The sequence below is a fragment of the Perca flavescens genome, chromosome 11, assembly GCF_004354835.1.
Source record: "Perca flavescens isolate YP-PL-M2 chromosome 11, PFLA_1.0, whole genome shotgun sequence".
NCBI lineage: Eukaryota > Metazoa > Chordata > Actinopteri > Perciformes > Percidae > Perca > Perca flavescens.
The window spans coordinates 27302091-27316544 of record NC_041341.1 but is presented as its reverse complement, the minus strand read 5'-3'; the positions used below and the strand labels follow the sequence as shown (position 1 = coordinate 27316544).

The window sequence follows — 14454 nt, the reverse complement described above, 5'->3', positions numbered from 1 at the left end:
TAAAACAGCTCTACGTGACATAAACAGAAGCCAGGATAATCACTGATTCTCATTAAATGAAATAGAGTCCGTCAAGATTGCATTCAAATCATGTTACTTGCTGTGGGATCTCTACAGGAGGGCTTCAGGACTGAGTAAGAGAAGGCAGGGCTCCTATTGGTGACAATCAGTCTTATTTTGTTCTTCATTCACCGGCTGCGTAGTTGAAGTCCAACATGCTACACTAGATGATGAATTGTATTCCTATTTGTGGTAGACAGCTGAGAGGAAAATGAAAGTGTTGTGATATGTATTGTGCTGCCGGGGACACGGTGCCTTTTTCTTTCATTCATGCTTGGCAATTTGTCTGTTATAGGAAGAGGTCTTGCTGCATTGACCACATGTCTTTGAGGCATAAGAAAATTGGTCTGAAATTACTAAATATGAGCGATGTAGTGAATATAGTCAAATGGGTTTCCTAAAGTCACTGGTTCGGTGATAAAAGAGGACTGAAGGCAACTTCACAATCAATTAGAGGCTGGACATTTCCCAGTTTTATCTATAAAAATACAAGGTGTCATTGAATTTCTGCTCTCCTGTCCCTTCAACTGGTTTACCTACACTGTAATGGAACTTTTGGCAACAAAACACATACTTAAACCATAGACGCACAACCGTTCTCGTTTGTCTATGCTTTTATGGAATTAATGGGTGTCTTTATAGTACCGGTATGTGTTCAGAAAAATATGAAACATAGAAAAATCCCTGCATAAAAGTAAATTTACTCATACTTCACAAGATCAAAACTCCTTAATAATCATAACATTACCACCATTGTATTGTTTCTGACAATAGGGGTTATAATAGGGATGATTTAGATTTTTTCTTTTTTTATTGCAGTTGACATCTCTGAATGGCTAACAAACTTAGTATACTAAGTATATTCCTTTAAACTGATATGATTCAATGCATCGCATAACATTCCAATGCTTGTAACACAAGAAATGAGCTTTAGGTAACCTACCACAGTGGTTGTCCTCATCTGACTAGATGACCTTCATTACTTCAGTGTATGCTGGTTTAGAAAGCAAACAACTTCCTGGCTAAACTTAGCAAGCAAGTAAGATGGGTATTGCACTCCCTGTGGGGATTTCCATATCCAAGCCACCTCATGGAATTATGTTTCTGCAGTGTCACAGACAGTACACCTGTCCTGACTCGCTGTAATGTTGGAAAGGACTTTCCTTTGAAGGGTCTCAATGAAGCTAATAGGGTTGGATTGAAGTTCAACCCGTTATATTCAGGGTGATGTCAAGTAAGAAGGAAACCTGTTCAGGTAGCCAGATGTGACATGGTAGCTAGTTTCTTTGATGAACCCCATATTTGTGTAGAAAGGTAAAATATTCCTCAGTGTAGGCAGTAAAAGATGACACTGATATAGCGTCATCCGGACCAGGAAATGCCTCCATGATGTGTTTACTTGGCTTTTTCCTACAGTTTTATTCTGCCATTTTTTTTTTTTTAGATTAAAAGTAGTTCCTGTAGAGAAAAAGCTTAAACCCCCAACAGCCATTGAGTTAACAGAGAAGTGACTGGAGGCAGAATGATTGTCTCTTGGACATTCCAAACCCAGATTATCCCAGCCACAGAGGTGTGGAGTGTGAAATGACCAAGTAGTGTTGTGTGACCTACATGGCAAGACCTGTATCCATGGCAACTTGGTTGTATACTATGCACGCAGTCGCGCCTGGGCAGCAACAATTGTTGTCTTTACTGAACATTATTCTGCCTGTCCGTTATGAACGTGTGAGTAAATCATGGTGGAGAGTGCACTGCTTTTCGAGGAATATGGAGAGCTGATTTGAACATTTCCACCAACTAATAATATGTTACTCTGTCTAACAATAAATCACACTCACCCTCAACCAGTGGGGGGAGGTACCCTAGATGGTAAAAGGAGTGGCCTTTCCTCTCAAGTGTGTAATATAAGAATAGGTAAGATAGGCTATTAAACCTGTTAGAAAACGAAGACAAAAAAACATTAAGTAGAACCACTGTTCCCTCATGTTGAAGCCACTTAAGCTACTTTGGACATCTGATTAGGATGCTTCTTGAATGTCTCCCTCTTAGAGATATTCCAGACATGTCTGAAAAGGGAGAAAACCGTGGGCAGTCCCAGAACACGTTGGAGGAATTACAGTATATGCATATTATGTCTGGCCTGTGAACGATTTGGGATCTTTGGAGGACATAAGTGAGACAAAGGGCACCTTAGCTCTCTCCATAGGTGCCAATCTGCAGTCTCCTTGACCCGTACATGAATATGTGTCTTAAATGATGGATGGAAGGATGGATCTTTGCCTTTACCCTCACCAAAGTCATGGAGGCTTTTTACTGCTTATATTTAACATCTGTCTTGGTGACTATAAGGATTATCTTTTGCATACAATATGTAACTATGATGACATGATTGACAATGGCAGATTGATGGCCAATGGTTTTCAGCCATAAGCGCTATAGAGTACTTACAGCAGAAGGAGTGTTTATGTGAGAAAGACACATAATGGAACATGTCATCCAGTGCAACAGTGTGTGCATTGATGTGTTAAAGGTATTTAATAGTTTTTGGACAACAATGGTGATCTTTGGCAATATAAGGATTTTGATACACAGACTGTACTTGTAAGTAGGATCAATGCATTGTTGGTTTTGGTCTTTTCAGGCTCTCTTAAGTTTTCCATTTTTGTCTTGTCTTGTCCAGGTAAGTCTACATGCCGCTGCCCTGTTGGCTTCTCAGGGCCTTTCTGTGAGAGGAGGATTTGTGACAACTACTGTTTAAATGGGGGAACATGCGAAGTTAATCAGGGGAACCAGCCAGTGTGCCGCTGTATGGCAGAATATACTGGGGACCGCTGTCTTTACCGTGAGTCCTCCACCTACTGCAAACACAACAACAAACGGGTTATTGCCGCACTTGGCCTCCATATAATTGGCATTAGCCTTTCAAGCCAAGCTGCAAGAACACTCACAACAAAGCATTGATTTGAATTCAGTTATGCTGCATGCATTTCAAAGTTAACACGCAGTGTGGAACAAAAACAACCCCCTAAAGTGTTTTCTTTCCACAAACACCGCATTTGACTCTATTTGCAGATAAACAAAATCAAAATACTACCATCAAACAACCTTTGGGTGTTTCTGTGCTGAAGTGATAATGTATTTCCTTTTGCATTGCTTTGTCATAATGGGTTGTGGAAAAAGAATTTCAATTCCACATCATTAGTATTTTCCTTGTCGTTGCTTGCCCAACGGGTGAAATTATTTAATCTGTGGCTAAGATGTCATTTGATGTGGATAATTAGGTTCCATTAAAACTGTGTACAATTACAATCAAACTATCTTAAACTATGTTCCCAGTTTCTCATTACACACTGCCTCTCTTTCTCTTTATATTTCTGTGTCTGTGGAACAGACATCTGTCATCACTACTGTGTGAACTCCAAGGCCTGCACGCTATCCAGTAGCGGGTATGTGGAGTGTGTGTGTCCTGCCAGGTTTGAGGGAAACAAGTGCGAGGTGGACAAGTGTCTTCGATGTCACGGCGCTCCCTGCCTCATTAACGAGGAGACAGGAGATGTGGTTTGCAAGTGAGTGCTTGGTATCCGCTCACTTTTCTTGTCCCTCATCCCTTTTTGCTATAATGCCAAGGCTGTATGGTCCTCATCATTTCTGGAAAAGCATTAGGTCTATAGTGTATCCTCAGGTCTCAGCTGCTGTATCCGCAGGCTGTAAACTGAATTAATTGATTTGATTAAACCTGAAAAATGTATTGGGCCACACACCCTACGGCAATTTAACTTCTGTGAATTAGAAGCCAGGTGAACTATCCCGCTTTATGTGAATTATGCATATGTTTGACAAACAACAAAATTAACCACTGACTCATTTTACTTCTTGTAAAAGTGTAGTTCTCTGTTGCTAGCATCCATTATTTCTTCACCCTCCAGTTGCACAAATGGCAGAATAGCACCGAGCTGTCAGCTGTGTGACGGATATTGCTACAATGGAGGCACCTGTCACCTGGACCCTGACACCAACCTGCCTTTCTGTCAGTAAGTCACTGCTTAATGGGTGAAGGAAAGTGGGGGAAAAACATGTAATGCTCTACACTATTATTCACACTCTCACTCCATTCAAATGCTGGCTCTGTGCCCCAGAAAGCTTGGCCTTAGAAGCAACACTGAAAATCACCAAGGGGTACCATTTCCCTGCTTGGAGAACAAGATAGATGTCTTCCTCTGGAAAGAAATCCTTAAGTTGAGGGAAGGTTTGATGTCACTATGTGGGGGCTATGGCACAGCAAGGTGCTGAGTGCCAGTACACCATCTTATGCTGTGTGACACCTCACTGTGGCTTATGGTTTTTAGGCAGAAAAAAAAAATGGTTTCAAAGCGCATTCAAAGCTTGCCATTCTGAACATATCACACTGTTCCTCCTTGCAGTAAAGAGCTGATCTGAGGCCTCTATGACTCTCTTCAGTAGTAGGTTTTAGAAGTTCTAAAAAAAGAAGCTGAGGTATGTGTCAGTGGTAGAACATGTCATGATATCCAACGGCACAAACTTGTAACAGACAAAAGCTTGACTGGCAGACACGAGGGAATTATTGTGAAAGACTACTCAAAGCGCTGCCCATAGATTAATACCACCTCGTCTATAATCACATGCAGCGCTGTGTTAAAAATCTCCCCAAGGAGGAAATTGGAAATCCATTTCAAAAGCCTAACTCTCTATTTTTTTTAACTGCCCATTGTCCAGTGTAGTTAAATTGAAATTTGCGGTCATCACTCACAAATTCCAGGGGATAGAATCAATTTCTATGCAAATGATCTTATTCAATGAGGTTAACAGATCTAGATAATGTGGTTTATTATTTGCTGCAAAGAACAGAGATTATGTGAGATGATGGATATGTCAGTGTCAAGAAATCCTAATGTTTGCACTTAATACTCTGAGTAAATGCATATTTCATCAAGCCTTCCCAAAGCAAAAACCTTGCAGGGCAGAACTGCTTCAATTTCAAACAATTCTTGCACTAAACACTGAAAGATGTTGAAGAGATTTTCAAAATGCATGAGTCAAGACAGCTATGGTAAACATCTAAGCCCTCACTGCTATTCAGTGAAAAATATGTGCATATTCTTCTTGAAAAGCATTTCAACTATACAATTGCTCTTTTTCCATACAATGCAACATGTCTCACTTATTCCAGCAATTGTGTGCCGTCAGTCAGTCAGTAGTAAACCACAACAGTATTTTAATCGGAAGTATGAGTTATCTCTGAAGCTGTAGCTGAGAAACTGGCTTTGGACTATGTGTGCACAATAGAAGGACTTTCTTTCAGATGAAAATATGTTCTTGACTTAGCACAATGTTTATGTGTCACTTTGGCTTCTTCTGGCATTCTCTTCCTCAATAACATTCTTTCCAGACCAACTATAACTCGTTAAGGATGTCTTTGCAGAATTGGCTAGCATTTTCCAATGGACCTCAGTTTGAACAGGTCCCATATTTGTCTAACAATAAATCCATATTGTGTATATAATTTGAGAGTTAGATTTTGATTTAGAGTTATCCAGATGCAAAGAAATTTGCTCCCTCTCTTCATTTTTCCTATTTCCTAATTTTAAGTCCGACATTTAGGTACAGTAATTCCCATTTGTTTCTTACAATGTTCCATTTTGAAGTATTGCAAACCTTTTTTGGTAACACTTTATAATACTGTAACATCACTCATAAATGGTAAATTGATAATTAATTAAACTGAAGTTAATAGTTATTCTACTGTTTACAAACAATGGCTTGATAATGTTTACTAATTAAAAGTAAGGCTATAATATATGTTTTAACAGTTTATTGTTGCACATATTACAACAATATGTACATTGTATTAGGTATTTGTTTATGATTACCAGATGACTTCTAAACATTTAAGAAGTTGTTTGTAAACCGTTAATAAACATTATTTGGATGGCTATTATAAAGTTGCAACTCATGATTATAATACATTAATGGTTAATAAATAATTTGTAAAGCATCTACGAACATTATTTAGATAGGTATTATCAGTGCACAAATAATGAAATAATCATCTCTTTTATAGATCACCCAAAAATGCTCAGTAAATGCTTAATAAACCACTTATTTATCATTATCTCATTATAATAAGCAGTAGTTGCAACTTTATAATACGCGTCCAAACAATGTTTATAGATGGTTTACAAAACAATTATTAGCCATTTATATTTAATATATATATATTTATATATATTTACCATCTTCTGCTGAAATGAAGTGAAAATAACATTTTATTTTGCCTTGCTCTATTTTATATTATTTTCTTGTAATGAATTGACCAAAAAACTTTTATTAGGCTTCTTATTACAAATGCATACTTTATTTCTCTTGATTTGTGTTCATATATTTATTTGCTAATTTGCTTGATGCGGACACAACATTGACTTACTCCATTTTTATGACTGAAGCTGCTAAAAGGGATTAGAGTGTCAGTCTCCATTCATCAAGCAGCAAACCGTTCAACAATATACATTCTCTGGGCCCTTTTATCACTCCCAACACAATGTTTTGCAGCTGCACGTCAGGGTTCAAGAACCAACGTTGTGATGAGCTGGCCAACCCCTGCGATTACTTCTGTCAGAATGAGGGGATGTGCACATTAACAGCTCTTAACAAACCACGCTGCAAGTAGGTCCTTCTCACCTCTCCAGCTGTATTCAGAGCCCACTCACCCCTTTTTGTCCACACCCACACCCCAACTCCATCTGGCTCCATTTCAGCCTCAGTCCAGTATATGGGCTTTCGGTCACAGTGCCGCCTTGCAGCAACTTATCATGTAATAAGTGTAATAAAGTAATGACTTGTCTAGTCATAATTAGTAAATAATTGTTGTGTTTGTGTTTATATAATTATTAATGTGATATACAATACTTACTAAGCTTGTAAAGTTGCTGTCAAACACTGGTTTGCCCTTTTACCAGCAACAGCTTTCATTTAAACTGGAGAGAAAATGTTTTGTCAATCACTCATTTTATTTGTTGTAATAAAATTGACTTCTTACAAAATTACTTTTTACCTTTAGATGACTTTATTAATTGACGTTTAGTCAATTCATTTTCATTTGTGATGTTTTTTTACATCACATTTGCATTATTATTATTTTTAGGGAACCCTTATTTAACCAAGAAGTCTCTGAGATATGATAATGAGCTATAAAGGTGCTAGTTGGCAGATTGTGTTAGCTTTGGACAGGGTAGCTGTTTCCCCCTGTTTCTAGTCTTTGTGCTAAGCTAAGCTAACCAGATAGTGACTCATACTTAAAACACAGACTTGCAACAAATTGTATCAATCCTCGTATCTGACTAGGCAATAAATCAAATAGGAATTTTGCCAAAACTAGTCATTTTATATTACTTATTGTTATTAGTAGTAATAGTAGTAGTAGTATGAGTAGGAGTAATAGTAGTACTTGTGGTAGAAGTAGGAGCAGCAGTTGGGCACAGTAGATTAAGGCATTTCTAATTTTGTATTTTTATTAACTAAAATCCTTGAATTAGAGCTTTTCAATTTGTATTACATTCTGAGCAGGTATTAGCTGATGTGGCACTTATTACATTATCAGTTGCTGCTTGACTTTGTACCTTTGCTGCCCCTCACTGCCACCCATCCACCCATCTCATGCAGTCGTCACCCAGCACACAGGAATCGGGGAGGGGGAACTAAAACGGGACACTGTCTCTGTGACGTGGGCATCTGTCTGTGCATTTGCAACCTGTGCATGATGGCAAGTTGAATATGTTCGTTATTGACCAGTCATCACGTAAGCGTATAACTTACTAGGCTGAACATCTCATCGGTTATCAGTGTTTATCTTTAACGCCTTCAACACAGAGTTAGGAGAATTTCTTAAGGAATTAGTCTTTTCATGGGTTACGCTTCCCAAAGTAGATCAAACTCTCCGATGCTCCCAATTTCCCATTAAAATTCATGCTGTTGTGACATTTCGTTCAACAAGGGTGTGATTCATATCCAGTGTGTATGGGGCTGCATTCTTATTTTCAATGATGTTCTGAGTCTTAGAGTGCATGTAATTTAGAGTAATTTCATTCTGTCATCATCCAGTCGCAACTACCAGATCACTCATGCTTTAAAGACCCATCTGCGTCCGTCGTGTGAAATTAGATATCACATCCTCTAACAAGGGTCATACATCACGCCCATCGGATCCCATTGGAACACAAATGAGATGACAACTTGTTGTCCCGCTGTCATCCTTTTACTTTTCAACACTGAATATTCAACATGTAAATTCACACACACACTGTTTATGGACACAACATGTATGTATACATAGTGCTCTCTCTCCAGGTGGTGTTTTGTTTGTGTTTGATCAAAGCACTTCATAGTGAGAATCATAATGTGTTGTATATGTATTCCACGGTTACATCATAATGTAGTTCATTTTGTAAAGGGGTTTTTTCAGCAGTTTTTTCCTGCTAGGAAAAATATTCTAAAAGTAGTTTATTTTTACTCTCTTTTGACCTCCTTCAGATGTTCAGCCAATTGGGCAGGAACACAGTGTGAGAGACCCGCCCCTAAAAGCAGCAGATCAGACAATACCAGCGGGGGTGAGTATTGGGAATTTCAAGTCTCGTTATAAAACCTTACATAGTTCCTGTATGAATATTATCATTTCTATTGTGTCCCCATTCAATATCATTCAAATCAATCGCAAATGATCACATTTTTAAACATCCACACATTCTCACAGGCAGGTTTATACTTTTTATTTTTTTTTTTTTTTTTTTTATGCCGCACAATTGGACTTCGTCCTGAGGGGCACCCTAACTGAAGAATTCCTGAACTCCATCCAAACTAAACAGTTTGCAGTATTTGAACAGAAAAGCCCTCACTCAGCAGGTTTACTTCATTAGAATTAGAAGAGCTGCTGTTGTCAGCCCATCACAGTTAAGTTATGTGGCTGTTCTGTCTTTTAGTTAATGTTAAGTATTACATTGAAACCTCTTCAATAAAAAAAACTCTGACATTCTGGGCTCTGCATACCATTGGGACTTCTTCTAGTCCTCATTTTCTAACTAAGAGCTTTGCAGGTTTTTCAATGAATGCATGACTTTATGGAATCGATGCATTTACATAAACATGAATGTATAGCGGCTCATATGTAAGACAGCTGTTCTGTAAATGGAGAGAAGTGTGCAGTCAACCAAGCCCATGGGGGAAAAGCCATTTTTGAAGCCACAGTCAGGCATGGGTACATACAATGTGTCACTATCTGAGCCCATCTCAGCTCCTTTCACTCATCTCTCCACACCATCTCTCCTCTGTCTGTCTCCCAGGGAGCATAGCCATCATTGTGCCTCTGGTCCTGCTGGTAATCTTGATTGTGATGGTGGTAGCAGGTGTTTACATCTGCAAACGGAGGCAAAGGTAAGTAAATAAATAAAGAAATACAATGTAAATAAGAGAGAGGCTTCTAAGCAGCAACAGATGATGAGAGAGACAACACTACGCAGCTTTGAAGATGAATGGACGTCTTTGGTTTATAAATGAAAAGTTTCTTGTTTGTTTCGACATGCTTAGCAGAACGCCTGACCTCTGCACTCAGCCTCTGATTATAATCCAGCTTTTAGGTCTGCCAAGTAAAGTTATAAACTCCAAGTGTGCCAAGTAGTGTGATGTGATTTGTTGTGTGGAGCCAGGCGAAGCTGTACAGCATGTTGACCTGCATGTTGTGTATCATGTTAATGACTCCTGGCTCCGCACACCTCAGGGGAAAACGAGTCCAGAGACAGCCCATGACAAACGGAGGGATAAACGTGGAGATTGGGAACCCGTCATACAACATGTATGAAGTGGACCATGACAACCATGCGGATGCAGGCAGCCTGCTGCGACCCAACTTCACGCTGGACCCTCACAAGGTTGGCTTCATGAGCTCAATATTAAACTAACCACAATGCCAACAGCAAGCTGAAGCTTTACACCTGCCTGAAAAGCAAATTAGTTTTTAGTTTTAGCTCTTTGTTGTTTTATGCAGTGTAACATTACAGCATATTGCTGCCACTATGACAAAATATACATAAGCTCGGGTTCTCATTTGAACTAAAATAGTTTATTGTTTTAACAACGTCCTTCTTATGTTTTTCATGTATTCATTATCACTACATGTCAAATTATTCAGTTTTTACAAGTTTAACACGTTTTAACAAGAAACGCATTGTATCTTGTTACATCATAACAACTGTGAGCCTGGTGGTCTACAATCACTTATCTTCTCTGCCATCAAATTTACACACAATAATTAGATAGGGGCACAAAACAATAAGAAAGCAGCTCACAGTTGTAGTAAATAAAATAAAAATAAAATAATCTTTACTTAATCATATAGCATCTCGATCGATGCAATATGATTGATAAATGTTGTGATATTTATTTCCTTTTGTTATTTATTCTATCATCCTGTTAAGATTAAAAATGTCTTTTACAAAATTATTAGATATGATTGATCAATAATGGTATACGATATATCTTTTTTATGATCTATGAATCAATGTGGTTATTCATGTTATATGATTGATCTACAATGTCTCTTTAGCCATTGACTGGATAACAGACTCACTACTTTTTTCTTATAATATGGATCTAAAATGAGGTTTTTCATGTTATAGCGAGAACTTATTTTTGCTATTTTGTCTCAGAACTGATTGTGATAGGAAATCCCCTATTTCCAGAATTTTGTTTAATTTATCAGCAAATACATTATAGGTGCTGTATATTCATCTTCTAGGAACTCATATTTAAGTTGCCATATGTATTGATGTCCTTAAAAATCAGTGTAGTGCTTGAAAAAGGGAGAGGAGTTGATTTGATTGGCCTTCATTGATGCCAATCCTTATCACACCTGCCAATTATATTAGTTATATTATACTATGCTTATAAAAAAAATACTATTATAAATAAATTGTTGCAGGAGCGTCACTGTTGCACCAGCATAGTCCTGAAAATAGGGACACCCTGTCAGTTACACCCAACTGAACCTGCATAATTGCCTGTGCTTCGACTCATTGCATATTGTCTAATAATGCAAGTACAAGGGTGTATACAAAAAACTTTGTGTAACTTAAAAAAAACTATTTAATTGCAGGAAGGACACCAACCACCATTTTCCAGCTTTATAAAAAATAATTGTGTGTTGTGTTCTTTGTCTCTGATTCAATAACTGTGATAATGTGATATCTAGTGTTGGGATAAATCTGTTTTTTAGAAGATGTAGTAAAAAGCTGGCTACAGTAGTGTGCAGTAATGTGCAGGTGCCATGAACCAAGGGGATTTTTCATCTGGCTTGTGATTTATTCTGTTCATGGCCCTCAACTCCACACTAACACTCAGCATATCAAATGAATCATAACACCTTCACTGATGTTGTTATCTAACTCACCTGCGAGGGCCTCAAGTCCAATGCTATTGCTTCTTCCCCTGCCAACTTTGACATTTGCTATTGTCAGTCCAATCTGGATGTATTTTCAACAGAGGCACGCTGGCTTGAATGTAAACTAGCTTCTGTATTTCACTACTCTATCTTGGTCCCCTACAATAACCTTCTTCTTTAATTCAGTGCAGTATTATTTTGAGTTAAACAAAAATCGAATAGATTCATTCTTTATTGTGCTCTATAGAGGAAATTTGCTACAACTAGACAGATTTTTGGAAATTTAAAAAAAAAAGTAGTTGGACAAGCGTTATTACATGCGTCAAACTGTTCATGTGTTAGCTGTGTTGGTGTTAGTGAATGTAACTTTGCACTGTAAACAGAGGTGGTGCCTGTTGTGTTGCAGGGCTGGTGTGTAAAATCCAGTGACCCTCACACCTTAGGCATCAATTCTGTGCCCAAGGAGGTAATCCCTGGACAGGTGAACTTTCCAAACTTCACTTTGTGTTTTCCCTCTAGAAAACAAATTCAATATCATGTAGGCAAGCAGTGTGCACTGTGCAGTTACCTTGCGCACATTTTAAACAAACTGATATGACGACCTGTACCAAATGTAAATCAGGCGAAAGTGAGTCACGGTAACATCCACAGTCATCTATAGCTGTTTCCTACATCATTTTGTGAGAGCCTTCAATATATTCCTAATATCAAATAAGTTGCATTATTTGGCATGTAGACAGTGTGCTCGCATGGCTTTACTGTATGTTTACATTGGCTTCTTCCTGCATGTTGCTGTCTGTTACTGTACTACAGCTCACTGAATAACAATCTACTTATACTTTATGCATGAGTGATGTCTTGTGCTTTTCTTTGTTCTGCTTCCAATAGTTCAACTCAAATTTTTAGCCCACTTTTTTAAACCTTGATAATCACAGTGGACTTTCCTTAAAGCTGCACTAATCAATATTTTCTTATATTAACTTTAGCTCAAATGGCCCTGTGTAATGTGAAATAGGAGGTTGCTCATAGTAATGAAGTTCCTCTCAGCTCCACCGAGTTGTTTTGTCTCTTTTAGGTCTTTTTTTTTTTTGCAACCTGTCCTGCAAACTCTCAACCTTATAACTTAACTTATCAACCTTTTCAGCAGATGCAACTCTGGTAAACAGACTGTATGCTAGTGCCCAGTACTAAAGAGCAAACAAAGTTAGCAACTAGCTACAGTAATGAACAACGTGAAGTATTTAGAGCCAGATGTTTTATCTCATGAGTTGGTGGGGACCAAAGAAGAGTAACTATTGGACTTCATTCATCAGGTGTACAAAACATAACAATTCCAGATTAATCATGATGCTATTCCATATCTGCTGGCTTTTACAACTTTGTAAGACGATATGTTAGATGTTGTGTTCTCAACAAAAATGTATTAATGCAGCTTTAAGACTCCCACTGTTCTTAAGAAATTTATATAAATAAATAAAATTGTATCCATCTTCTTTCCTTCCTTTACAGCCCATGAACTACTCAAACCCAGTGTATGCAAAGATCTATATCGACGGACAAAACTGCCGAAAGCCAGTCATCAGTATTGATGAGAGGAGAGAGCTACTCCCAAAGAAACTAGAGGGGACAATTCATGAAACCGCCGCATAGCCTAACTTTACACTTTGTACTTCTTTTTTTACCACAATGTACAATGTATAATATGAAGGAGGAAACAAGAATTTTTCTATTTCCTATGAGGCTCTTAGGTTTTACCGGTTTAGCATCAGCATAATGTCCTTGTTGGTGTGCTGAAGAGATTTATTTTCCATTTACTGTTTGCTTTCTAATGTTTGTCAAACATAAGTTATACAGCGATATACTGTATACTCTTTGACACTGACGTAAAGCTGCTGATTTGCAAAAACATTTATTAACACCATAAGCCACACTCGTGCACAGTTTAAACCTTAAAATGCAGTACCCATACCTGTTTCTAGTTTGAGTGGAACACGGACACTGTGTCGTTTTGTGAAGGTAACGAAGGCAGGTTGGCTCAATTTTTCTGAACAAATGTAAGTTTTGAAGAGAAGCGTTAAGAGGGTTGTTTCTAAGGCTTTTTTCTTTCTTTGTTCACATGTCATATGGCGTATGGACCACAGAGCTTCACAATTGAGCAGTGAAGCTTTATATTTTTTAGGTTTTGTCTATTTTTTTCTCTCCTCGGTACCTGACAGATTTTCTGATTGGATTTCCAGTGGAGGCCATACTATCAACATGATCTTTTCTCACACAATATGTAATTCCATAGGTCTTCTGTCTTTTCCATTTCCGTGGATATCCACCTCCATCCCCCCAGTTTCTACAGTGACATACCACATGAACTAATCTTTTGGTGAAAGAGATTGAAGCCCACCTTGAATGTTCTCCGATCAGATTCCCAGATCTCGTTCTGTTCACTGAAAAGACAGATACTGAATACCATATTTTTCTAGGTCTCATATATCTACAGATGGCTTAAAGTTGTAGACAAGGAAGAGATTTACCACAGCTACAAAAGAGGTGAAGAGTTATAAACACATCTGTTACTTCAGAAAAGGAAGATGATAATTATAAGAAATTTAATAATTTTGTATTTGATTTGTATGTTTGGCTGCTTGTATTTTGAACAAATGTATTAAATGTAAGTAATTTTTATATAAAATGTAAATCGATATTGAATAAAGGGGGCTTATTTCCACATGGTGTCCCTTTCTTAGGCCACAGCAGATCACAACACTGCCTATTCAACCCGTGATCAAGCTGGCAGAGTTGTTATATTCCCGCGGTTCGCATGGCCACTGACCTGACAAGTCAATCAACAGCGTGAGGTCTTTTACTTCCTGCGCAGAGAAAGGTGGCTGATGGGAGATTATTGCCCTCCCTGTGTGTGTGCAGGAAGGCCGACATCCTTTATTACCTGGCGGTGGTGG

The 14454-nt window shown here is 38.1% G+C and overlaps 1 protein-coding gene across 1 annotated transcript in view; it reads left to right on the top strand.

The window, feature by feature from the left end:
* Window positions 1-14202, top strand: part of lrp1bb (low density lipoprotein receptor-related protein 1Bb) — a 157185-nt gene extending 142983 nt beyond the window's left edge. Inside the window, exons 83-91 of the mRNA XM_028590475.1 lie at window positions 2741-2902; window positions 3452-3626; window positions 3987-4091; window positions 6628-6741; window positions 8605-8681; window positions 9411-9501; window positions 9845-9995; window positions 11910-11984; window positions 13013-14202. Coding sequence (XP_028446276.1) covers window positions 2741-2902; window positions 3452-3626; window positions 3987-4091; window positions 6628-6741; window positions 8605-8681; window positions 9411-9501; window positions 9845-9995; window positions 11910-11984; window positions 13013-13153 — 1091 coding nt within the window. The 3' untranslated portion in view covers window positions 13154-14202. The remainder of the gene's footprint in view (window positions 1-2740; window positions 2903-3451; window positions 3627-3986; window positions 4092-6627; window positions 6742-8604; window positions 8682-9410; window positions 9502-9844; window positions 9996-11909; window positions 11985-13012) is intronic.
* The last annotated feature ends 252 nt before the right edge of the window (window positions 14203-14454 follow it).